The following is a 25,084-nucleotide window of genomic DNA, read 5'->3' as shown; positions in this document are numbered from 1 at the left end:
CAATGAAGTCTAACTACTCAGATGGAACATTATGGTAAGTACATAACTTATTTTTATATATTCATTTCACAGATATTTTCATTAAGAGAATGTTTCATACTTTTTCTGTAATAAATGAATGATGATAATGTAATACACATTTAACTGATGTTAATATTTTTATTTCTAAGAATATTGTTAAAATCAGAATGGCTTGTAATATGACAGTACTATATGAATTGCCATAATTGTATTGAGTTCCGCATTAAATGTGTTTCAGGATTGAAGGCAACAAAGGAGAAGCTGAACTTAAAATTGACTCTACAGTTGGCCCTGATGCTGCATGGTATACTGCAACTGCCATCAACAGAGCAGGGAGAGACACAACAAGATGTAAAGTCAATGTTGAAGTTGAATTTGCTGAACCAGAACCAGAGAGGAAATTAGTCATTCCAAAAGGGACATACAAAGCTAAAGAAATTGCAGCCCCTGAACTTGAACCACTACATTTACGTTATGGTCAAGAACAGTGGGAAGAAGGTGACCTCTATGACAAAGAAAAGCAACAGAAGCCCCACTTCAAAAAGAAACTCACCTCAGTGAGGCTGAAGAAATTTGGGCCAGCACACTTTGAATGCCGCCTTACTCCAATTGGGGATCCAACAATGGTGGTAGAATGGCTGCATGATGGCAAGCCACTTGAAGCTGCCAATAGACTTCGGATGGTTAATGAATTTGGATACTGTAGTCTTGACTACGGAGTATCCTATCCTAGAGACAGTGGTGTCATCACTTGCAGAGCCACAAACAAGTATGGGTCTGACCATACATCAGCTACACTTATTGTTAAGGATGAAAAAAGTCTAGTTGAGGAGTCTCAACTACCAGAAGGCAGAAGAGGAATGCAACGAATTGAGGAGCTTGAACGACTAGCCCATGAAGGTCCAGCTGGAGTTACAGAAGAAGCAAGAGAAAGACAAAAGCCTGAAATTGTTTTGTTTCCTGAGCCAGCAAGAGTGCTGGAAGGAGAAACTGCACGTTTTCGGTGCCGTGTCACAGGCTACCCGCAACCAAAAGTTAATTGGTACCTCAATGGACAGCTCATCCGTAAAAGCAAGAGATTTAGAGTTCGTTATGATGGCATTCATTACCTGGAAATTGTTGACAGTAAATCATATGATTCTGGTGAAGTAAAGATAACAGCTGAAAATCCTGATGGTGTGGTTGAACATGTAGTAAAGCTTGAGATTAAAGAGAGAGAAGACTTTAGATCTGTTCTGAGACGTGCTCCTGAGCCAAGGGTTGAGGTTCCTGCTCCAGAGCCTCTCAGACCTCCTCCTGAAGTAGAAAAGCCAGCAGAACCAGGATTCAAAGAATTTGTAAAGCTGAAGAAAGCTGACAGGATAACTCATGAAAAAGTTACAGAAGAGAGTGAAGAACTTCGTAGCAAATTCAAACGCAGACAAGAAGAAGGTTATTATGAAGCTATTACAGCAGTAGAGCTAAAATCTCGTAAGAAGGATGAGTCATATGAAGAAATGCTGAAAAAGACAAAGGATGAGCTTCTTCACTGGACCAAAGAAATACCTGAGGAAGAAAAGAAACCACTTCCACCTGAAGGTAAGGTTACCATTCCAACTTTTAAACCAGATAAAATTGAACTGACCCCAAGTATGGAAGCACCAAAAATACTTGAACGCATTCAGAGCCAAACAGTTGCAGAGGGAGGTGATGCTCATTTCCACGTCAGAGTGGTGGGAAAACCAGATCCTGAATGTCAGTGGTTTAAAAATGGTGTAATGATTGAAAAGTCTGATCGCATCTATTGGTACTGGCCTGAAGATAATGTCTGCGAACTGGTTATAAGAGATGTAACAGCTGATGACTCTGCCAGCATTATGGTGAAAGCAGTCAATGTAGCTGGAGAAACTTCAAGTCATGCTTTCCTGCTTATACAGTGTAAGTTTTTATTGTTTTTTTTTTATATTTTTTTACAGTATTTGCGTTTCCTTGAAAGAGTATACTAAATGTTATTTTATTTTCCCCAGCCAAGAAAGTGATTACCTTCACACAAGAATTGCAAGATGTGACTTGTAAAGAAAAGGATAGCATGGCGACCTTTGAATGTGAAACCTCAGAACCATTTGTCAAAGTTAAGTGGTTTAAGAATAACATGGAGATTTACTCTGGTGACAAATACAGGATGCATTCAGACAGAAAAGTTCACTTCCTCTCTGTTCTGACAATTGACATGCCAGATGATGACGAATATAGCTGTGTTCTTGTTGACGATGAATCTGTATCAACAACAGCCAGGTTGATTGTAGAAGGTAAGGAAATAGCTTAAGTCATTACAGTCAGTTTCATTTTTCAAAACTAAAGAAAATACAAGTGTTTTATTAAAATAATTGTATACTTGCAATGTAGGTATTTACCCTAGAGGCAGGTTTTAGTTCTTTGTTTGTTTGCTATTAGATTTTACTAGGGGCCTGTGACATATTTGTAGGTAACTGATTAGGTGTCTGAATGTGAGAGGTCAGATAGTAGCAAAGGTACAGGGATGACATAGCAAAGAGAGTGTGTATGTGTGATGTTCCTTCCAAAACCAAATGCATCAGCTTTCCACTTTTAATTCACAGTTTAACACTGAAGTATAACATTGCATAAAAGACTGTAAAACAGAGCTTAAAATACAGAATAAGGGCTAGAATTATAAGCCATTTCTAATTAAATCATATATTTACTCATCAAAAAGTTAATCTTTTACAAAGATTAAGCATCAAATTAAACATTGTACAAGGCAAACAAAACATATTAGATATACTTTCAAAATATGGTAAAGAAGCAGAATAAGAATATGTTTACTTATGAAACATAAAACCTTAAATCAATGTCATGGAAATAACTGAAGGCAGTATATGAGTGGCTTGAGCTATATTTGCGCATGACTCAATATGGCCTAGCCACTGTACTTTTGTGAGACAGGGATATAGTGACATTTATCATGATTCATAGATACGGTATGCAGTGCCCAGGGCTTTTACTCTGAGAACTGCACAGAGGAACAAAACGACTTGTAACAATCTGCACACCACACTAGGCACTTATCATAGTCATATCACTTAGGATCTACATATAGTATGCATACAGATGATCAGGAATGTATGAAAACCACTGCTAGCACATTTCAAAGATAGCTCTACAAGGCTCCAGAGTCATCACTTAAGTACATGACTGCAATGCAGCTACAACCATTTAACAGCAGTTAATGTTTCTAATTTGGGACACATGAAGGTTCATAATTTCTTTTAGTATCAATATAACTTCATCTCTGGCACAAAACAATTCCCAAATGTAGACCAATCATTACAGAGTAGAGATGATGTCACAGAGCCGTACACATATTGTTCTCTACAGTCCATAACCAGGTATATGTATGCACAATTATATACATATACATGGCCACAGTCTAAGTGGAAGGATGTAAAACATTTTATCCTTAGCCTGCCACCACTGATACTGCATGGCATTTATTCAGTGTATAAGTATAAGCTGTTTTTCCTATAGGAAAGGCCAGTTGGGTCTTGAAGTATAGCACAGTGACATAATACTCAAAGTACCACTCCATAATGTGATATGTGATATATGGGATACATTGTACAAGAAGGGATAATGAGTTTCACAGAGTTAGGAATTTACCGACTGCATGATTCATTTATTTTCACTAGGCATTTTGCAGTTGTGCAGTTGTTGCTCCTTACATTAGCAAACATGCTAATAAATATAAGTAATTTATTGGCAATTTAGTTGCTTTAGTCGTTGGTTTCTTTTGGTTGCGTCAAGCAAATAATAGCTGTAGACTGCATTGTTCAAATGTCAGCCAGAAACAAAACCAGACTACACTGAAATGCAGAAAGTTCACTATTCAGAAAAATGCAGCTGTACACAGCCAGATTCTTTGCCTATTAACTGTTCCAGGTCTGTAACAAATGTGACCCATTGTAGTCTGTTTCAGAGGGCATTCCTCTTGGTTGTCTCCCCCATTTAAATGTTCTCATTCAAAGTATGTAATAATAATTAAGACAGAAGTAAATCGCCTTTCCTCTTCCTTTCTGGAAGTACTTTACATATTAGGTATATGTCTCAGCCGATTGACGTTTTGATTTATTTTAGTCCATGAAATTGCCTTCATTGAATTGCATTTCAGCAGTTCATAATTCTGCCTGGAAAATTTAGAGTAAAAAAAAACAAACAAACCAGTCAAAGGAATATTACATAGTGCTAGTTTTAGAAGATTTTGAAATGTAGCACTTAGTTTCTGTCAACCATTTTGTGCTAGACAATGTAAAATAATGATTAACATTCAGCTGCTTATAAGGTGAATAGATAATAGGTGGCAGAACAGTATGCTTAATGTTTCATTCTTTTCTTGAAACATAGAAGCACCACTTGAAATTGTCAAGCATCTTGAAGATACAGAAGTGCCAGAAGGTTTATCTGGTGAACTAGAATGTGTCATTTCACGTGAAGATGTTGAAGGAAGGTGGTACTTTGGCAATACTGAAATTACACCTAGCAGCAAATATGTAATACTTTCTCGCCGTGGACGTCAGAATCTGTTTGTTAAAGATGTTGTCAAAGAAGACCAAGGAGAATACAGCTTTGTTGTGGAAGACAAAAGGACAAGTTGTAAACTAAAGATGCAGCGTAAGTTATTCTTAATACTAGACGTTAAAAAAGGTGTGATTTTAGAATTAAATGTCCAAAATACTAAACTGTTTTGGTTTGTCATACAGCCCGACCTGTCACCATTATTCAAGGACTCGGTGATCAGAAAGTATGTGAGGGTGATATTGTCCAGTTTGAGGTGAAATTATCACTGGAAAATGTGGAAGGCATCTGGGTGAAAGATGGTAGAGAACTCCATCCCAGTGATCGTGTTCATATTGTTATTGACAAACAATCTCACATGTTACTTATTGAGGATGCAACAAGGCAAGATGTTGGCAGCTATTCATTTTCAGTCACTGGACTAGACCTTTCAACATCTGGACGTCTAGCTGTTTATTGTAAGTACTTAGTGACAATTTTGTAATAAAGTCACTAATATTGATTTTGATACCAAATCCAATGCTTTATTTGGTTACTTAATCTTGTATTTCCTCTTTGCAGCTGTTGATGTACTAACCCCTTTAAGAGATGTCAGTACTCTTGAGGGGACAAAGGCTGTCCTTGAATGCAAAGTTTCAGTTGCAGATGTATCTTCTGTTAAATGGTACAAGAATGACCAACAGATAGAGCCTAGTGACCGAGTGTATCCTGTTGCCAAAGGTTCTAAACAACGCCTTGTACTTACTAGAACATATGCATCAGATGAAGGACACTACAAACTGGTTATTGGCAAAATTGATACCAGTTGTGATCTCTCTGTGGAAAGTATGTATTGCTTTAAAATTCTATTACGCCTAGATATTAAAAGGGTTACTGCATTTGTATATGTACAGTGAAAAACTTCATTTACAATTTAACGTCATTATCTCAGAATAAATTTAGCTTTTTGTTTATCTCACTTACAAAAGCAGTGGAGATATTCTGACTTAGCAAAAATGTTTTACTGTGTTTTCATTTACTGTAGCACCTATATCTTCAGTTCTTTATTAGTTATCATTCTTTAGTACTGTTGCATATGTGCTGATGGAGTACATTGTTTAACGCCCAGTTAGAGAATATTAAAGAAAGTACTTGTTCTAACCAGAGTAGAACAATTCATCACTTTATAGTTTCATCAATGTGACTAACAAAATGTGCCATCTTGTTTTAGTATATCTGTGGCACCACAGAAGTGTTAGTTTAACATCTTGTTGCAGGTGCCTCATGCCACAAAGCAAACACTGGGCTCATTATACATGTAGTAGAGTGGATACTATGAAATATGTTGCAGATGTATTATAATATTTGGCAACTGTCAGCAATTATTGTGATACATATTTATTGATACTAAAGCCTCAAGCTGTGACTGTGCCTTTCCTTTGCTCCTCAGTTTTTTACATGTATATTAACTCCTTTACTGAGTATATCAGTAGTATTTATATTAACTGTAGTAGCTGAACACCATTTGATGCATTGTCTTTTTTCCTTACAGGAATATACATTGTATCAGGCCTTGAGGACCAGACTTGTATTGAAACTCAGAATGTCACTTTTGAAGTTGAATTGTCTCATTCAGAGATTGATGTGGCTTGGATGTTTAAGAACCAACAGATTCAGCCCAGTCCAAAGTATAAAATGGAAGTCGAAGGCAACATTTACAGATTGATTATTATTAATGTAATGAAAGATGAAGAAGGAGAATACACTGTCATAGCAGGAGAAAATACATCTAATGCAACACTTACCGTATCAGGTACAAATTAGTTTACTGAATTTATGTACCACATCAAGAAGATATGTCTGTTATTTGCATAACTGTCATATCATTTTGTATAATCTCACACTGTTTAAAATATATGTTTGTACTGTATTTTATTGACAGGAGGTGCCTGAATAAGTCAGACACTTTTAACTATTCTACAGATTAAAAATTTTGCACCAGTTTATCTCCTTTCATGCTCATGAAGATACCAGTGAAAACAACTCTACCGACTCTCGGTTTCAGAAACTTTGCTTAAGATGAAATAGTTGGTTTTAGGGGGAGCAGAATAAAATTCTTATAGCACAAAAAAATGTATTATGATTTATTACAGTTGGAAATTACAAATTTTGCAGCTATTCCTTTTGTGTTGCCTGCTTAGGGAATAATTTTCTCACAGCTTTAAGCTTACCTGATAGTCAACCTCCTACTCCAGGAAGTGTGACAGGTTTCATAGGGTACATCAATCCCATAAGGATTTCTTTTCAAATCCTAAAGCTGGCCTTGTTGTGAGATCTTATCCAAAACTGCTTTAGGAATACAGTTTGCTGCTGCTAACCCCATTCCATCTGACAAGGATGGGAAGGCAGTGGATAAGTTGTGGATGAAAATGTGTTCCTCTAGTGCTTTGACTTTCAGGATTTTAAACTTTCAAGCTCAAGTGCTTACGTTTTTGTTTTTATCTTTTGAGAACATGCAGAAGTTTATAGTTAACCTTCCCTCTTCTGAAGTAAAAAAAAAAAGTAATTGAACTCCTATATTATATTTGCCTCTCAAGTTACTAAGCACAATTCCTCCTCTGGAACTGCTTGGTCAGTATTATGAATATTTGCTAGGCTTATTCTCAAAAACCTCCTGAAGATGTTAAATCTGAAATGTTAAATTCTCCCTTAAATAAGGAGTTTCTGTTTGGCCCCTCTACAAGTAGGTCTTAAAGAAGTGTTTTGAAAGGAGAAAGGTAATACAAGAAGTGACTCAGATTTTTCTTCCCTCCTTTTTCAAAAATGTATCCTCTGACTCAACTTCCTTTTTCAATAAGCTATTTAAGCAGCAAAGTGCTGTCAAACAGGATTTAAAAAGCAATGACATGGAGGCTCCAAAATAAAGGAATCACCTCTGAATATCAAAGACAGTCCTCTTCGCATGATTATTTGTCTGCTTAGGCTTCCCTACCCCCCACTCTTTCAGCCTCTCCATCTCTCTGAGGCTTCATCTTCCTATGTGGAACCAGACTGTTTCAGATAGATGGGCTCTGAAGGTAATTCAGCAGGGTTATACTTGGCAGTGATAATCACTGCCCACGTCCCAGGAGATTTCTCCTTGCCCAGTGAATGGGGTTTCCCCACTTACTGCCATTTTGCACCAGATGCTGTTTCAAAGAGTTATAGAACAAATACATTTCTGCCTTTTGGGCAAAGCTATGTCCCAAAGACAAATCTTCCAACATAAAAGATGTGTCAAAAAGCAAATTGAATGTCAAGTAGATAGTCAGCTTTCCTTTGATAACCATGTTGCCAAAGTGGTTAGAAAATCCTTCTATGTGACCCATCTGATCACGAAAGGGTTCGCATCAAGATCTAAGGATGTAATGGTGCCCCTCTACTCTTCCCTCATCAGACCCATTATTGAGTACAATGCACCAATTGGAATGTACCTGGCTAGACATCTCCAGCAGCTGGAGAGACCACAAAGGTACCTAACCAAGAGGATTACTGGTCTTAACAGTTGCCCTATGCAGCACGATTGAAAAAGCTAAGACTGTTCTCTGTTGCATACCGCTTTCTCAGAGGCAATCTCTGTCTAACGTACAGAGCCTTGTCCAACCGAGAATTGTTGAACATGCTCCATCTTAGCAAAACCAAATCTACTCGAGCTGCATGCTCTAGGGATATAAACCTCAACACAATAATGAATAGAACATCCTGGAGGGATAGATTCCCTTCGCAGAGACTTCCCTTACTATGGAACAGGGTCCCGATCTACATAAGACAGAGCCCCTCACTAACACTCTTCAAGAGGAACCTTGATGAGTGGATGGGTAACAGAAAGTTCACACTGGGGATCACACCAACAGCACTACTAGATAGGGGCCAAGGGTACTAGCTGCTAGTACAAGGGTTTAGGGAACTACTAAAGGGGCGGTGAATACCGCACAATGTGGCTGGGCTAATATATTCCTTCGGGCAGATAGCCCAGTACCAACCTATGAACCTATGCTGCTTAACGCTAGGAGCCTTAACCTGAAAATGCACTCACTGGAGGCTCTCCTCGCACTGGAAGATGCCAATGTCTGTGCAGTCACGGAAATTTGATTCAGGGCTGCGGAGTGCACCCCTGCCTTACCAGGCTATACCTCATTCCACACATTCCAACCCCAAAATGAAGTTGGGAAGACTAAGGGTGGTGGAGTCTCTATCTTCATTAAGGATAGGCACACCTCCAGACTGGTTTGCCAGCATGACACACTGGAATTACTCCAGGTGCAACTGACAGTTGGCAAGACACCCATCACTAGCGAAAACCTCCAAAGCCAATTATGAATTGAAACTAGCCTCAGAAAAAAATGGAAACCACAAAGTCTTCTTCAGTTACGTCAGGAACATATCATGGCAAAGCCCAGGTATGTTCCGAATTAGTACTTAACGGTACCACTTACACTGATCCTGTTGACGTAGCCAACCTGCTAGCAGATAGGTTCAGCACAAACATCACCCTCCATCCCCCCAAAAGCCCATTTGACATTCCCAATAGTTCTCCCGCACCTCACATCTCCATAGATCAAGTGTTAAAAGCCCTCTCCAGGCAAAAAACATAGCTTCCATGGGACCTGATAGTATCCCAGGCTGTATTCTGCACAATTTCCATCAAGAACTAGCTTCGCCATTGAGCACTGTGTTCAACCATAGCCAAAGTACAGCACAAAGGTAGTGCCACTACTGGCTATGGAAACTATTGCCACATTAGCTTGACAAGTCTGATCTGTAAAGCCATGGAGCATATTATTATGGATCTCATAAACAAGGACATAGGCCATTTCCAAGCACTTGACCCTACACAGTTCAGATTCATCAAGGGCAGATCCTGCCTGTTGAACCTGGTTGACTTCTTTGAGGCTGTCACGAAGGCCCTGGGTGAGGAAAAGTCAGTGCATACAGCTTACCTTGACTTGGCCAAGGCATGTTGACACAATCCCCCACTCGGGCATCATCGAACAGCTAACACAACTTGGCATAAATCCCTATCTCATCATGTGGGTGGCCAGCTGGCTCACCAATAGGACCCACAAGGTCAAAATAGGTTCTTCCACCTCCAACAGCAGGCTTGTCACCAGGGGTGTTCCCCAGGGATCTGTCCTAGGGCAGCTACTGTTTGGCATCTACTTCTAAGAGGTCCAGGCAAAGACAAAAGGCCTGTGGCTGACCAAGTTTGTAGATGACTGTAGGTTTGGTGTTGTCATTGACTCCCCAAATGATGTTAACATATTGCAGGAGGGTCTCACAGCAATAAATTGACTGGTGATAAAGTCATGGCCTTAAGTTAAATGCAAAAAAATGTATTATCATACCATTCGGCAAAAACATGGACCCCTGCTGATCAACACATCAATGGCAACCTCCTAAGTACACAACCTGTAGTGAGAGACCTGGGTACTCAGGTTGACAATAAGCTCACATTCGACCATCATGTAGAGGCAGTGCTCAGAAAAGCCTTCGGCTTGGTTCCTCTCATAAGTAAAGGGATTGTATCCAGAAAAAAAGGAAGGTATTACTTCTCTGTACTCCTCCCTCATTAGACCAACAATTGAGTATAATGCCCAGTTTGATATGTACCTCTCCAAACACCTGCACCAATTGGAAAGGTCACAGAAATACCTCACAAAGAGAATCCATGGCCTCCAACACCTGTCCTATGTCGACAGGCTCAAATCACTATCACTCTGCTGCTCAATATCGTACAGATTGCTCAGAGGTGATGTGTCTCGCCTACAAGGTAATATCGGACCTTACCGTACTAGAGGTGCTCCATATCCATAAGTCTTAACTCCACGAGCATTACCTGCTCAAAAGGCCTAAATCTAATATGCGACATCAACAAAACCTGCTGGAGAGACAGGTCCATCTCCCAGAGGCTGCCCGTCTCTGGAATAGACTTCCCATACATGTCAAACAGAGTACCTTGCTGACCCTCTTTATGCGCAACCTTGATGAGTGGATGGAAAACCACCAATTTTTCCCAGGGGTTACACCTGTGTCCCTCACTGACTGGAGCGACAGGTGCTGACTGAGGTTTCTTTTTGGGGGATAAACTCTTGGCTAGGCTTGTAACGGCCCCAGGGCCATTAGCCTAGTAACATTCTATGAGCCCATGATCCTATGATTTTTCTGGTTACAAAAAGGGAAGGCTTCTAGAGGCCTGTACTGTACTTTTCCATTCTAAATTTTTTTTCAACATTCCGAAGTTCAAAATATTATCCCTTCAGTTCCTTCTTCTAATCTCCCACTCTAGCCTTTCTGGTAAAGCTGGATTTAAAGGACGTCTATCATCAGATTCACATGGGTGAGTAGATCAGGCATTTTTTAAATTTTGTTGTGTCTGAGTCACATTATTAGTTCTCTGTCTTACCCTTTGAACTTTCCACAGCACCAAGGATATATTGTCTTGCTCTAGTCATTGCTTATTGCAGGCTTCAAGGCATTTACATCATTCCATCATTAGACAGCTGTGTTATCTGTGCAGACTCTCTCCTGTTGTTAAGACTCTTTATAAACCATCCAAAATCTTCTACTCAGTCTGGGTTTTCAAATCAACCTTTAGAAATCATCTCTCATCCCTTCCCACAGAATTGTATTCCTGGGATGTTTACTGGATTCTGCCCTGAAAGAGCCTTTATTACATTAGACAAAGTACAGATGTTCCAGCAGTTTTTCCTGAGTTTCTCCACTCAAAGCCCAGCCGTTTGTGGGAATTTCTCAGGGGTTTAGGATACGTCATTTATGATTTTCATGCTTCCTGTGCTCAGACCCCACATGAAAATACAGTTTTACTTTAGATCAGTCTGGATTCAGTATCTTCACCCTTTGTCCTTTCATATCTCAGTTCTGTGATTGGTAAAAAGGGTGATTCTTTTGTGGATGGACAAGATCACTTGCAATCCAGGTCTCCCACTCTCCTCTCTTCTCCGACCACTATACCATCTGTTACTACAGATGCATCAGACTTGGCATAAGGTATGGTAGTGCAAGCTGTATAATACCTTCAGACAGACAGAAAATTAGAAGCACATGCCAGAGAGATGTTGGACGTGATCAGTGCTTTGAAAGCCTTAAATTGTCCCTCATCTCCAGGACCTCTGCAAATGTACACATAGAACACCACAGTAATCTGATATTTAAACAAACAAGGGGGTACCAGAGCCTACTCTCTTTGCAGATTGGCTGCGAAATCCTGGAAAATAGCAAGCCAGCTCAGTTTGATTATTTGGGCTTCATACATTCGGTCAGTGCAAAGCCTGATTGTAGACAACGTCAACAGGACCTGGACAGAACCCCACAAATGGAAACATCCTGGAGTTTTCCAAGAACTGATCTATCTGTGGAGGACACTTCAAGTATATCTGTTTGCCTCTTTTCAGAAGAGACAGCTATGTGTACATTTGCAGAGGTCCTGGAGATGAGGGACAATTTAAGGCTTTCAAAGCATAATAAGAACAAAGCAATGTATATTATGTGTTGCTACATCCCTCCCGGGAAAAATATAAATACACTTGAAAATATCCTTAGCCTCTCTTCTACCATCCCACAAGAAATTATCTTCTTAGGTGATCTCAATATTGACTGGAACTCCTGCTGTTCCACTAAACCCACCTCTCTCATAAACCTCTACATGTTCCAACAAATCTTAAACTTCCCTACAAGAATACATAAACCTACCAAGAAGCAGAGTATTCTTGATTGGATACTTGTTAATAACAATCCCCATGCATATAAAACAGGTATACTCCCTGACAATATTAGTGACCACCTCCCTACATACATTTCCAAACAAAAATATAGTAGTCCTATGCAGTCAGTATATCGAACTATACGCAGTAAGAAAAACTTTAGCCTTCCCAACTTCCTCCTAGAACTTAAAGCTTGCAACTGGGCACCTCTCAAAGACCTTCCTCTTGAAGAGGCAGTCACTTATTTCAATAATACATTCCTCCAAATTCTGGACAGCCATGCCCCATCTCGCCAAATTAAAATAAGGTCCAAAGCAGCTCCATGGCTTTCCAAAGAAACCAAGCAAAAAATGATACTAAGAAACAAACTTTGGGCAAAATGGAGAACCACAAAAAACCCCACTGACCACCAACATTTCAAACACCTTAGAAATACCACAAAGAAACTTATACTCCTTGACAAAAAAAACTTCAACTTTAAATTTCAACAAAACCCCCAACAGAACCCTCAAAAAGTTTGGTCTGGAATCAAGAAACTCCTATACCCTGGAAACTCCAAAACACCCACCCCTGCCAACCTAACTCAGACCCCTCCTAATAAAATTGCTGACATCATAAATAACTTCTTCTCAGAAACAGTCACCTCTCTTGCCAACACCTTAACTCCACCAACAACCCTTGAACTCAACCCTCCTAATAATAAAATACCCTCTTTAAAGTTCAACACAATATCCACAGCCTTCATTCACAACCAACTCCAAAAACTTAAACCTTGTACCCCTCAGCAGACAAACTGCCAGCAGAGTATCTGCAGCTAGCTGCAAAGGTACTAGCATTCCCAGTCTCCATCTTAATAAACAGAACCATAACCGAATCCACTATTCCATCTCTGGAAAATCTCCCATATCATCCCCTTACATAAAGGGGAAATACAACTGAACTTTCAAACTACCGTCCTATAGCCCTACTCTCTCCTCTAGCTAAAATTATGGAACGATGTGTCCAACAACAACTTCTAGAACACCTTCTCCATAATAACCTACTTGCTGACTCACAGCACGGCTTTAGACCATTCCATAGTACCACCACTGCCCTTCTCTCCTTTACAGACACCATCAACAAAAATCGCAACAATAATCTATATTCATCTGCATTATTTCTTGACCTCTCAAAAGCATTCGATATGGTAAATCACCATCTCCTGATTGATATGCTTAAATCCCTTTCTCTTGACACAATGGCTATTCTGTGGTTCAACTCCTACCTGTCAAATAGACAACAAGCAGTACTCTGGGATGGTCATTTATCCTCCCAGCTCCCAGTCTCCATTGGAGTCCCACAAGGCTCTATTCTAGGTCCCTCCTCTTCTCCATCTTTATTAATAATCTGAATACCTCCTTCCCATCCTCCACTTGCATTCAGTATGCAGATGACTCTACACTCATCTGCACTGCAATGTCTCCTGCTGAACTACATTCATGTACCCAAAATGTTTTTACTGCAGCAGAAAATTGGTTCAAACACATCTGTCTCCTCCTTAATCCTAAAAAGACTAAGTTACTATTGATTACTCCAACTTATAAGTCCATCCCAATTTCCTTTACTATTGTCTCTAACAATGGCACAATTATATCACCCGACAGCACTACAAAACTGCTTGGTGTGACAATAGATAATCAACTAAACTTTGATGCTCACATCAATTTAACAATAAAAACAGTTAACAAAAAAATAGGTGCACTCTATAGACTTAAACAATTTCTCACACCAGAGACTAGGATATCCTTAGCTCAAACACATCTCCTCTCAACACTACTGTATGCCTCTCCAACCTTTATTAACCTATCAAAAACAAACCTATCAAAACTAGCCTCATCCTACCACAACATTGTCAGGTTTGCTACAAGTGCCCCATATCGGACTCATCATTGTTTAAATCTCAGACAGCTAGGTTGGCTTGAACTGCAAAATCTCATTCTACTCCAACAACTGACTATTACCCACAGGATACTCCACTTCCCTTCTAATACACCTATTCTTAGTACTCTTATTTCCCCCTATAAAAATCTCTCTAACCTACGCTCAGCTAATAAACTTCTAGTAGCCACATGTAAATCTCAGAACAAAGCAGGTGACTCCTTTTCTCAAATGCTGTGGGTACACACTGGAACAAGCTCACTTGTGAACTTACTACCTTGACCTCAACACCCTCTTCAAGAAACATTTAAAGACCCACCTCAAATCACATTGGCTCTGCCCTTGCTCTTCCCCTGACTGACTCTCTTTCTCTACTTCCACATCTTTCCACCTCTTTTCCAAACACCTCTATCTGCACTGTACAAACCCATCATATAGATAAGCAGTACTTCTCCTTCTCTCACTCTGCCTTGTCTCCATCTAGCTGATACCACTCCTCCCACCACCTCAATTTCTTTTTTCCCTTGACTCTATTCAGCTTGTGACTTCCTCTTTCTTATGATTTTACCTATTACAACTACTTACTTTGCTTATGTTTTACCCCCTATTACCTCTAAGATGCTTAAAAAAAAAAAAAAAAAAAAAAAAAAATTTTTATTCTGTATTATAATACTGCTCGTATTGCTGTGTGTTTTTGTTACACTAATTGCTTTTCTGTTGTTCTGTATTCTAATTAGTTACTAACTCCTGCTTAGTAGTTTTAGTTAAACTCTTGTACATATTTTTTTCTTAAGTTTGTTACCATAGACTGTTACAGTGGAGCTTTTCTCCTCGGGCCTCTACTGAAAATGGACATGTATCCAGTTAGACTAGCCCGGTCAACAAATGTAAAATAAAATAAAATAAAAATAAATAAAATAGAAATTCTGCTCCAGGATTCCTTGCAAACAGGCCTGGAAGACAGATGACTTTTCATTGTCACAGATGGGAATGGTCCTTTACACTTTTTCATCCTTTTCACTGACAGAAGAACTCTAAAAAAATTGTGGTGGTGACTCCATATATGTGTAAGTGGAAAAGATTTTCTGATTAGTGCCAGTCAGCCTTACCTCATTTTTCTTAAGGAAAGTTTTTTTTTTTGAGAACTTCTTCTTCTTTTATACCTCAAGTAGCGTCGGTTTAATTTAATCCAGACTATTCATTTAACCATCTTCTTTCCTGAACTTAAGAGTGAGGGAGAAAAGATTGCTGACACTCTAGACATCAGTAGGCAGCTCTAATACTACCTAGACAAAACTCAAGCATTCAGGAAACCTAATCAGCTGATGTTCATCGTATTGGTCACTGCTGCAGTAGTCTTAGTTGTATGTTATATGCTGCCAAAGATATAACAGCCAACCAGCTTCCAAAGCATCAGGGCCCCTTCCATGTGCCCAAATTGTCAAGCAGCTGGAGCTAAGGTCACTAAAGGACAAGTTTAGATGTGAAGCCCTTCAGGGCTTTCCTGCCACAGAAGAGTGTGCTTCTCTGAGGCTTTCAATGATCAATGGTCCTTTGCTGGGTTGATAAGTTCCCTTTGGGGGAAAACTTCCATTTTCTTAATTGTGTTGATATTTTATTACTTTCTTCTTCAGGAAAGTTATTTTAAAGCTAGGAGTGTTTTGTTTTAAAGGACTGTCTTGAGACTGAAACATACTTTTAAATAGAGTACTCATTTTTACCTTTGGGTTTAAAAGTAGTATAAAGTAACTGAAAATATTTTTTCTGTGGATAAATTGTGCTTACTTTTCTTTTGTGGGGCTGGCATGGTGTTTTAAAGTGATTTCTACTGTTTTTCTGTCAAAAAAAGTAAAAAGGAACTTTTGTGAACTGGCAGTGTTTATCAGCAGTAGCTGCTTGTCTTCCCTGGGAAAGAGGCACCATTTTCTGCTTGACCATAGAATAGACTACTTGTCCCATGGTTGGTCCTCTTCCAGCCACAAAAAGAAAAAATGAAGAAAGGAACCTTTACAACCACAGCAGGCTAGCAATTTTCCTCAGCTGCAGGTGGGTGACTCTGCTGTGGCCATTTGTGGTACCTCAGACCACTCATCTTTTACCCTGGATACCTCTTTTGTAGCACCTACAGCCACTATGGATCAGGGGTTAGCCATGTTCTGTGAGGCTGTTGGGTCCCCTCAGTGGGCAGGGAAGAGCCACTCTTGTCAGTCCCGGGAGAGGGAACAGGGAAGGTTTCCCTGTTTTGTCCCAGTCCCCAGGGAAGCAGCTGATGCCATTAGTAACACAGTTGGCACAATTTTTCCTGTAATAAAAAAACAAGCATGTATCTACTCCTCATCAAATTTCTTTGAATAGGAGTAGTTTACTGGGTTTGGTGCAGAGATTAATTCAATTTATTGATCCTTCATGTAAAAGAACGATGGAGTCCTCATTTCTTGTAGAGATTCAGGATTCTGAATGTGAACAGGAAGAAGTGAGGATGAATACACATTTTTTTCTTCAGATTTCTGATTCAGGCTCAGAGGAGAATTTAGTTTCTCATTCTTCCTGAGGAGAACACTGAGGTATCTCAGTCCCACAGAAAATGCTGTGAGTTGTTACAAATGCATTTTTCCAGAACCTACACCCATTCCTCCTGTTCTTTCTGCTTTAGAGGATGTGTGTTTTACTGCCTGCATTTTTTTCTAGTCTGCCAGCTCCCCCTAAAAAGTCAGATGGGCTGTATAAAGATCCTCAGTCTTTTAAACTTTTATGTACTATTCCCAACCTTGACCCAGCAACTATAGCTTTAGTTGATCCCACTACTGCTAAGCACTGAATTAATACCAGTCCTACTCTTTCTGATAAGGATGGGGAAATTATTAATAGGTATGGGAAAAAAGTATATTCTGCAACTTTGATTTTCAAATTTCTGAATTGTCAGGCTCATATGTTAAAGTTTGTTCTGCCAAATTGTGAAAGTATAACAAATTTTTTATCTACAGTTTCTTCTTGTTAAGAAAAATCTGCTTTAAATAACTTAGTTTATTCTGTTGCACAGGCCACTACTTGTTGTTTGTAGTGTGTGTGTATGCCTCTGTTTGTACTTCTACCCAGGCTATAACCACTGGTACTATTTTGAGGAAGTGGGCATAGCTGCATTCTCAGATCATCCCAGATCAGGGTAAATATGAGATTTTAAATTCTTCCTTGGATAGAAATTTAGTGTTGGCTTCTCAAATGTAGAGGTGGTCAAAAAGTATGATTAAAGAGGCAAGCTGATCCAGGGAATCTGTAAGATTTTCAGCCCTCCTTTTCCAAATTGTCCAAAGGATTTTTATGTCCTGTTCTAATGTTGGCCATAAAGAGAATAAACAGTCTCAAGAAAATGTAGATAAACATTTAAGAAGAAATGGCAAGCGGTTTCCAAAAATAATCCTTGTACCTCGGACAGTACAACAAGTCTGAATGACTATTGAAGAGATCTTGTGACCCCCTTCACCCTGGCCCCTTTTTTCTTCCAGAAAGTCTGAATCTCCATTTTTCTCTCTGGCATCTGATTGTTTCAGGCAAATGGGATCTGAAAAATATTCACCAGGGTTGCAGATGGCAGTCGGAGGAAATTCCTTTTTTCAAGAGGGTAATCCATAATCCACCAGACCAGTCTCTTTTGTTTTATACCTGTTTGTCTTCATATACTGTCCCAAGGAGTGATAGAACCAGTTCCTCCTTCCCAGGTGGTGAAGGGTTTTTATTCACGGATGTTCCTAGTGCCAAAGAAAGAAAATGCTTGGAGACAAGTTCTGGATCTTTTTTTCCTTAACCTGTTTGTGATAGTGCAGTAATTCATAATTATGCCAGTTCACAACCTGTTACCTCTTCTTCCTCATTCATGATTTCCTGTTCATCCAGACTTCTTACATTTTTTAAAGTTTTGTGTGTCTGTATCACATTATCAGTTCTGTGCCATAGCCTTTGAACTATCCACTGCACCAAGACTGTACACAAAGTGTCTAGCTCCAGTTACAGCTCATTGCATAATACATGGTATCCACATTTTCCATATTTAGACAACTTGTTTATTCTGCAGAGTCTTTTTCAAAGTGTCATGAATCTCTCTGTTTTGGATGACAGATCCCTTATACAAGCCTGGATTCCCAAAGAACATTCAAAAGTTTTCTTGACTCCTTCACACAAGATGTGTTTTTGGGATGTCAACTAGATACCTTGGTTCAGAGAGCTTTTCTTCCACAGGAAAATGTAAATCTTTATTTAGATCTATTTCTAAGGTTTTCCACTTAGACTTTGGTCACTGCAAGAGAATACCTGAGGATCTTGGGTCTCATGGAATCTATGTTTCTCATGATTCCCCTGGCAGGAATCCTCATGAGAAAGATACAGTGGAATCTGAAATGTCTTTGGTATCGCCATCAACATCCTTTATCTTTTCAAATCTCTTTGTTGGGATTTGTCACATGAAAAATTAGATAGTCTTAAATCTAGGTCTCACCTTCTCCCTCTCTGCTCCAAAGCGGTCAGTCACCACAGATACTTCTGACTTTGCTTGGGGAGCAGTTTCAGGAGGAATAAAAGTGAATGGGGTGTGGGAGACCATGGGCAGACACAAGTAATATCAAGGAGATGTCTGCCCTGATCAATGCACTCAACTCTGTGAGCTATCTTTGGAAGTCTTCAAGTGGTTACAGACAATACCACAGTTATGTGATACATCAACAAGCAAGGGGACTCCAGCTCATACCCCCATTGCAGACTAGCCATGTTAGCTTGGAATATAGCTTTACAGCAAAATCTCACTCTACAGGCATCCTATATTCTGTGAGACCAAAATTGTATGACATACAAGTTGAGCAAGACCAAGGCAAACCCTCACAAATGGAAACTAGATCGGGGGCTTCCAAAATGTGATCTATCTATTTATCTATTAGTTCCCTGCGCCACTGTCCAGCAGAGCCACTGCAGTGATCCCTGAGGTAAATTTTCTGTTTCCCATTCACCAGTCAAGGTTTCTTTTGTAGTGTGTTAGTGAGGGGCTCTGCCTGATATATATTGGAATCTTGTTCCAAAGCATGGGGAGTATCTGGGACAGGAATATATCCCTCCAGCATGTCCTATTTATTGTTGTGGTGAGGTATATATCTCTAGAACATGTGGCTCTCCGGGATTTGTTTTTTTTAGGTGGAGCATGTCCATCAAGTCTGGGTTGGACATGGCCTTGTATGTCAGGCAGAAATCATCTCTGAGTAAGCAGTATGCAACTGAGTACAGCTGGAGTTTCTTGAGTCAGGCTGCATAGGGCATCTGTTTGAGGCCAGTAATCCTCTTGGTGAGGTACTTTTGTGGTCTTTCCAGCTGTTGCAGGTGTATTGTAAGGTACATCCCAAATGGGGCGTTGTATTTTATGATGGGTCTAATGAGTGATGAGTAGAGAGGCACAATAACCTCTTTTGTTCTAGATGTGAACCCTTTTGTGATTAGGTTGGCCACATAGAAGGATTTTCTAACCACCTTGGCAATATGATTATCAAAGGAGAGACTACTATCTACTTGGGTCCCCAGATCCCTTATTACATTTTCTGTATTTAGGGGACTACTACTTATGTGGTAGTTCACGGGTACTTTATTTTTTGCAAAGGGGATGACTATGCACTTTTTGGCATTTAGCGTGAGGCCATGATTTTGACACCAGGTATCCGTCTCAGTGAGACCCTTCTGGAGGGTGTCTGTATCAGCCGGAGAATCAATTATGGCCCCTAGTTTGCAGTCGTCTGTGAACTTGGTCAGCCATAGTCCTCCAGTGCTTGCCTGTACCTCTGAGAAGTATATACCGAACAGAAGGCGTCCTAGGACTGAGTCCTGGGGGACGCCACTTATAACCAGTTTAGAGTCAGACATAGAGCCTGCAACTCTCACCATGTGGGTTCTATCCGTGAGCCAGTTGGCAACCCATCTCGTGACGTAGGGGTTTATGTTCAAGCTGCTGAGCTTGTCTATAATACTAGAATGGGGAATGGTGTTGAAAGTCTTTGCGAGGTCTAGGTAGGCTGTGTGGACCTCCTTTCCCTTGTCTAATGCCTTGGTAACTGTCTCAAAGAAGTCCACCAGGTTTATGAAGCATGATCTGACCTTAACAAAGCCAAACTGGGTAGGGTCTGAGGTTTGGAGGTTCCCATTGTCTCAATTAATGAGTTCCATGATGATGCGCTCCATAGCCTTGCAGACCAGGCTAGTCAGGCTTATAGGGCGATAGTTCCCGGGGTCCATTGTGGCTCCACCTTTGTGGAGTGGGATAACTGTTGCTGTGCGCCATTCTATGGGTACGTAGCCTGTAGAGAGGCTGAGTTTGAACAGTGTATTTAGGTGAGGGGTTAGTTAATTTTGGAGCTCTTGTAAGACACAGCCTGGGACACTGTCCGGTCCCATTGAAGCTGTGTTTTTGGCTTTGGATAAGGCTGTTTTAACCTGTGTTTCAGTGATTGACGGGGCCCTACATTCTCCTGGTATGGTTATCGGCCATTTAGGGGGTGAGAGGGGGTGAAGTTTGCACTAAACCTGTCTGCCAGAATGTTGGCAATATCAGTCGGTTCAGTGTATTTTGTGCCATTCTGCACTAACTCAGAGGAGATCTGAGAGTTTCCACTTAGGTTCTTGACATAGCTAAAGAATGCTTTGTGGTTATCTTTGGAGTCATTGGCAATTTTTCTGTCTAAACTAGCCTTGGATGATTTAATGAGGGATCGTAGTTTCTTGCTGATACCGATCAGGGATGTCTTTCCTTCTTGGGATTTTACTCTTTTCTGTACTAGTTTCCACCTTCTGTTGTATAGCTTGTTTATGGCAGGGGTCCACCGGACTGGTTTCCTTTTCTTGGAGGAGTGATTCTTGGTTTTACTTGGGATAGCACGATCCATGCATTCCTGCAGATGCTCATAGAGTGCCTTTGTAAAGGTTTCAGCAGCTTGGACAGCATTGCCCTTTAGCATGGGGGCTGTGAACCTTTCCATCTCGGTCTTAAGTAACATGAAGTTTGCTTTTGAAAAGTTTTTCACGGTGGTTCCCTTGATTGAGGGTGGGAGCGGAATATGGATATACAGAGTGATTAGTCTATGGTCTGATCTAACCAGTGAGGGGGTGACCTCCGGTGTGGAACACCGGTCGCCCATGTTGGTGATGACCAGGTCCAATATGTTGTTCCCTCTGGTGGGGGTGTTGACTAGTTGATCTAGGGCATTCGAGTTTATAAATTCAAGGAAGCGTTGGGCAAGGGAGTTAGTACTTGAGTAGTTCTCCCAGTTTATGTTTGGGTAATTGAAATCACCCAGTATTAGGGTGTTTGGTAGGACCTTCATATTTCCCAGTGTCTCCAGAAATGCGGAATGGGGGTCTTGGATCATGGTGGGTGATCTGTAGCAAGCTACAATTTGGATTGCAGTTTTGCCCATTGTTAGTTACACATGGATGTTCTCTGATGCATTGTGCTGCACCACTAACCTGGAGGTGTGGGTATCCTTGATGAATATGGATACACTCCCACCTTTTGTGTTTCGGTCCTGGTTCTGTGGCCGAAATGTAAGGTATGAGTTATAGTCTAGTAGTGCTGGGATGCTCTCAGGAGCCTTAAACCAGGTTTCTGTTACTGCACAGATGTCAGTGTTCTCCATACTGAGGAGTGCCTCAAGTGCGTGCATTTTGAGGTTCAGACTTCTGGCATTGAGTAGCATTACCCTCAGTTTTTGGTTACTTGTGCTATTTATGGTGGTGGGTTTGTCTTTTGAGCCTGGCTGTTCTAATAGGGGACTATTGCACTACCCTCCACTCCTCTCCCTTAAGCCCCCTTCTTTGCTTGCTTTTTTCTTTTATGTTGTCAGGGTGCAGATGTTTCACCATTTTGTTCATAGTTTACAGTTTGTTTCCTAGTATTGTTTTACAGGGCTCTTGCTTCCCACCTAGACAAAAAAATAATCTGAAGATTTTTATACTCCAGCTATCTTTATCTGGAGCTCATCTTGAGCTCCTGATGATTGGTGCATGTGGAAGGCATCCTCAGGCTTTGTAAGCTGGCTGAGCGTGGAGGTGTGGGGTGGTGGGGTAGAGGGGGGTGTGGGGGGGTAGTTAGCACCCATTTAACTTACATTCCTGCATTGGTTATCTATTACAACATCTACTGTCATGGTAAGTTAACATACTCAGCTGTACTTTCTGTGGCATATGATCACCAAGGTAGTCTGGCATACTGTTTTTCAAAAACATTCTAATGTTAAATGTATGCAGGCTAAAGCAGTTCTTGTCAATGACGAAAAAATTCTTACAAACCAGTTTGATCTCCTTGTCTAGTTGACTTTCAGGAGGTGAGCCAATCTGCCTGGCTTCCATATGTAAGTAATTAGGCGTTTGTTTAGATCAGAGGCTTAACTAGTCTCAACATGCTGTTAGTTTTATGGCTAAAACCCAGAGAAAAGCTGGGCTCCCTTTTAGCCTCAAGAACTTCTTTTTTATGTTTTTTTAAGCTTCAAAAAGTTCTTGATCGTGGAATCTCAATTAATCACTACTAGATCTCTCTTTTTAAATTTCCTATTACATAGTGTAACAGTCTTATCACAGTTGACAAGCCTGTTGTATTCTGTGCAGACATGAATTCTAACTTTTTCAGCCTAGACCTTAGACTGCATTCTTTCCAGTTCTGGATAATCTCTAAACTAGTGCATTTTTCCCTGCCACCACCCACTTCAAAAACATTGCTAACCTTGGAGATCAATGGGTGATTACATTTCACCTAGAGACCTCTGCTATACTGCTTGTACCATGTGTGAAGTATGCATACTCAAACTTTCTTTCTTTGATACATTTAGTTCCTTTGTTCTGGAAGACCCTAGTAGAATACATACAAAGCTACACCACTCTCAGCTCTTTCAGGCATCATCTCAAGCAAAACCTTAATCAGTCATGTCCATTGGAATGATCTGATCCAGTCACTAAATCTCCTTTTTCTAAGTGCTTTCACTCATGTTGTTGTTTTTCTTTCGGCTTTTCCCGGTTAGGGGTCGCCACAGCGGAACTCCGGTCCACTACTGATTGGCAGTCGATTTTTATATTGTCTACAAATGTTTCTTCTTCTTCTTTCTTCTTCGTTGTTCAGCATTTTACTGCTCACCCTTTCCACCACCTCCTATAATTACCTAATTACCCTACCTTTTAAAGTTGAGCATTTCTTCTATGATATGTGATTTCTTTGTGATGATCCCTGCCCCGTATCTTATTACACTTCACCCTTTCCATTAACAGCTGCCTAACTTCTCTGCATTTGCTAACTTACTCCCATGTTACTCGTACTGTTATCTAATCATTGCTGTCACCACATGCTCCTTTACTTATATAAGCATGTCTAGCCAGTGATTCACTTTCCTATCATGCTGTATTCTGTCAACCATTTCACATCACTAAACAGCCAGAACAATATCTCCAATCATTAGCATCACGTTGCCAGTAACCTCTCCCCTCATTTTGTTTGTTTTAGGTAACTGTCTGCCGAAAGCTGGATATTTTGTCAGGCTCTTTCACAATTGCAGCACAGCTCTCATATCCTTTTACTATTATTGTTACAGTTCCTGTAGTATCTCGCCCAGCAATGATTACAGTAATTGAATTAAATTGGTGTTTCACGAGATCTAATTTATTTTCATTGATTTATTTGTAGCAAACATATGGATGCCTCTCTGTCTTAAACTGTACTTTATGCTTACTATTCATCTACAATTTGACTCTTGGATCTAAATTGAAAAAAAGATTTTCAAATTGTATGATTTACCAAAGTCATTGAAATGTGAGAAATAAATATCAGGATCTATAACTTCTGCTTTTGTTTTTTTAGAACTTTTTTCTAACCTCTTGCTTGATGACCATGAAGCCTCACCATGAATGTACCCATTTGTTCTCTATTACTTGAGCAAAAGCCATAATGGAGTGACTGACATTTAGTCACTTATGAAGGATTTAACACTTTCTGGCCCTAGTCTCACCCCAGTTTCTAATGTGGGCTTGCAGATGTGAAGGCCTTGCTATCTCTTCTCTTATGAGTATGCAGTTCCTTTACATGCTTCATGAAGTCAGTCAAGCAGGATCAGCTTGGCAGAACCAAACAGACCTCCATGATCCATACACTGAATTCCAGGCACCCATGTCTCAGGTGGGTGTTGGAATTGAAGAGAACTGGACCGTTTTCCCTGCAGATGACAGAACTGGCACTTGCCACTCTCTCCCACTCTCCATCTTCAGCTCTACTGTGCATGGCTTGCTAGCTAATCTTAGGTTATTTGGGTCTTAGTCAGGCCTGTATCACTCTGCACCACTATTTAGCATTAAATGTAGTGCAGAATGTTCAATATCAGACATAAATAAGTCTAGAAGATATTTTGTTTTTTGTAAACCAAATGAGTATGTAAACTTGTATCTTTTTTTTGCATCTATATTATAGTTTGAAAGGCTTTTATTCAAGTATTTTTCTGGTTCAAAAAAAAGGATGGCTCCTAGAGGCCTGCACTGGACTTTTCCATTCTAAATCTTCCTGTAATCTCTCCCTCTAGCCTTCATGGTAAGGCTAAATTTAAAAGAGGTCTGTCATCTGTGTTTTGGGACGATGACTTTGGTGAAGATGAGCACTACAAGGCCAGACAAATGTAATGAATGTGCATAGTTCCTGTTAATGTGATTTCTTAGTCCATAATGATGGTTTTGTGATTTAGAGCCAGCAGGATTTGAATCTGAACCCTAGCTGGTAAGTTTGCCATATTCCCTAAATTAAGGTATGCAGCCTCTCTATACTAGATGTTTGCAGATTGAACAAG

The 25,084-nt window shown here is 40.1% G+C and overlaps 1 protein-coding gene across 20 annotated transcripts in view; it reads left to right on the top strand.

Moving 5' to 3' along the window:
* LOC122805019 (titin-like) overlaps positions 1 to 25,084 on the top strand; it is a 759,244-nt gene that overhangs the window by 160,413 nt on the left and 573,747 nt on the right. For all 20 annotated transcript variants that reach the window (XM_044075290.1, XM_044075281.1, XM_044075295.1 and 17 more), the window contains 6 exons: positions 260 to 1,938; positions 2,028 to 2,309; positions 4,420 to 4,686; positions 4,776 to 5,048; positions 5,152 to 5,415; positions 6,122 to 6,382. In XM_044075290.1, coding sequence (XP_043931225.1) covers positions 260 to 1,938; positions 2,028 to 2,309; positions 4,420 to 4,686; positions 4,776 to 5,048; positions 5,152 to 5,415; positions 6,122 to 6,382 — 3,026 coding nt within the window. The remainder of the gene's footprint in view (positions 1 to 259; positions 1,939 to 2,027; positions 2,310 to 4,419; positions 4,687 to 4,775; positions 5,049 to 5,151; positions 5,416 to 6,121; positions 6,383 to 25,084) is intronic.

The sequence above is a fragment of the Protopterus annectens genome, chromosome 6.part0, assembly GCF_019279795.1.
Source record: "Protopterus annectens isolate FY-2018-M chromosome 6.part0, PAN1.0, whole genome shotgun sequence".
Taxonomy (NCBI): Eukaryota; Metazoa; Chordata; order Ceratodontiformes; family Protopteridae; genus Protopterus; species Protopterus annectens.
Note: the sequence above shows the minus strand (reverse complement) of the source record. Positions and strands in the feature narration are given on the sequence as shown.